The 1,900-nt window shown below is 37.1% G+C and overlaps 1 protein-coding gene across 1 annotated transcript in view; it reads left to right on the top strand.

The window, feature by feature from the left end:
* The window catches only part of LOC106470604 (leukocyte elastase inhibitor-like), a 7,925-nt gene that overhangs the window by 3,851 nt on the left and 2,174 nt on the right, over positions 1-1,900 (top strand). Inside the window, exon 2 of the mRNA XM_022399229.1 lies at positions 391-1,374. Within this exon, the coding sequence (XP_022254937.1) occupies positions 415-1,374 (960 nt within the window). The 5' untranslated portion in view covers positions 391-414. The remainder of the gene's footprint in view (positions 1-390; positions 1,375-1,900) is intronic.

The following is a 1,900-nucleotide window of genomic DNA, read 5'->3' as shown; positions in this document are numbered from 1 at the left end:
ATGTATTAACAAAGAACAAAGTGTCAAAAGGATTTATGTAACATGTATTAACAAAGAACAAAGTGTCAAAAGAATTTATGTAACATGTATTAACAAAGAACAAAGTGTCAAAAGGATTTATGTAACATGTATTAACAAAGAACAAAGTGTCAAAAGGATTTATGTAGCATATATTTTAAATAGAGGCAGTGGTGTTATGTAAAAATAAGTGGCTTTAAACAAATGAGGATATATATGAATGAGGATTATGAAAGTAGATTTTCAGAAAAACCTTCAGGCGATTAGCAGATAAATCTCTTTATGAAATTATTTGTTACTGATAAAGTTAGCCATTAAAGTTTGCTACATAAACTTGGAGTAATTAACAGTCTACTCTACTCTACTCTACAGAAACAGTGCGTTACAATCACCAGAATGCGAAGGTGTGGACTCCTTTTGTGGTTATCAGTGTTAATGACACTGACCACATCAGTACTGTGTCTATCCTATGCCATGAGGAAGGTAGCCTTTGCTACAAACCAGCTAGGAATGGACATTTTGAGGACGATGGAACAAGAGGTCAACGGCAGTAATGTGGCATTTAGTCCATTAAGTATTAGTACGACTCTGGCTGCAGTAATGATAGGCTCACGTGGAAATTCCATTTTGACGCTTCGTCATGCCCTCTATCTTTGGGGAATGCATCCTCAACAGATACATGAGGCTTTTCACGACCTGCTTCTTCACCTCGCAGACAATCTTCAAGCCTCTTTGGTCCATCGATACAATAGCCATAGGTTTAGGTCTTCTTTTCGTCAAGATGACACAAATGGTCTACTGTTTTATAGTTCTCTATACGTCCAAAGGGACTATAGCATCAGCTACCCGTTCCAGGTTTTCCTCCATAAGTATTACAACATAACAGCTCATTCCGTGGATTTCTGTAGAAATGGAGAGGAGACAAGAAATCACATAAACGCCATTGTAGCCAAAGAAACAGCTAGTAAAATTATGGATATTCTTCCTGACCTCCCAGAGAAAACTACTAATATGCTATTCTTGAGCGGAGTCTACTTTCAAGGGTTGTTGAACATGAAGATATCTATCACTGACGATTCGTCTTCAGGAGACGTCCCTCCCGAGTTAGAAATCAACAGCATTGGCTACAGTAATGGCCCAGTACTGATGGAAGCCAAGAATGCCCGAGTACGATACGGTGTGGATAGTTACCTCAACTGCACAGCCATAGAAGTTCCTCTCAAGGGTGGTTTTCTGTCAATGTTAATTCTCCTTCCTGTGGATCCAGAAGGAATGTCGCTATTGGAAACAAGACTCTCTGCTCAGCGCCTCAGTGACTTCATGTTTAGCATGGCAGTCAAAAGGATAAATCTTCAGGTAACACTGCATGTATAAAAACTTAAATATTAATAACGTAATGTATACGTTCATTATAGCATAAGTTTGTGGCAAGAAATTTATTTAAAATTATCTTGAAACGTAAGTGTAGAAGTTGAGGTAAAGCTTTTAATGCTTGCTTGGTACAAACTTAAAATCATCTAAGGTCGTCAAAGAACTTCAAAATATTTTAGGTTGAGGCTAAGGTAAGTTTGTATATCAGTAACTGTAAAGCAACTCTAATATTTTAAATACCAACCAATTGAGTGTTGTAGTTTCGAGTTATATAAGTATTTCATCATTCATTAAGGCGATGACAGAGAATTGATTCAAAAAACTTAATCACTCCTTAGATATAAGGAATAATTTGGACTTTTATTTATTAGGCCCACATCAACAAATTTGCTAGGAAAGTACACAAAGGCGTGTTTTTGAATAAATTGTTAAGGATTGTTTGTTCTGAATTTCGCGCAAAGCTACACGAAGGCTATCTGCGCTAGCCGTCCCCAATTTTGCAGTGTAAGAC

Source organism: Limulus polyphemus, unplaced genomic scaffold (assembly GCF_000517525.1).
Source record: "Limulus polyphemus unplaced genomic scaffold, Limulus_polyphemus-2.1.2 Scaffold4112, whole genome shotgun sequence".
Taxonomy (NCBI): domain Eukaryota; kingdom Metazoa; phylum Arthropoda; class Merostomata; order Xiphosura; family Limulidae; genus Limulus; species Limulus polyphemus.
This window is presented reverse-complemented; position numbering and strand designations above follow the sequence as displayed.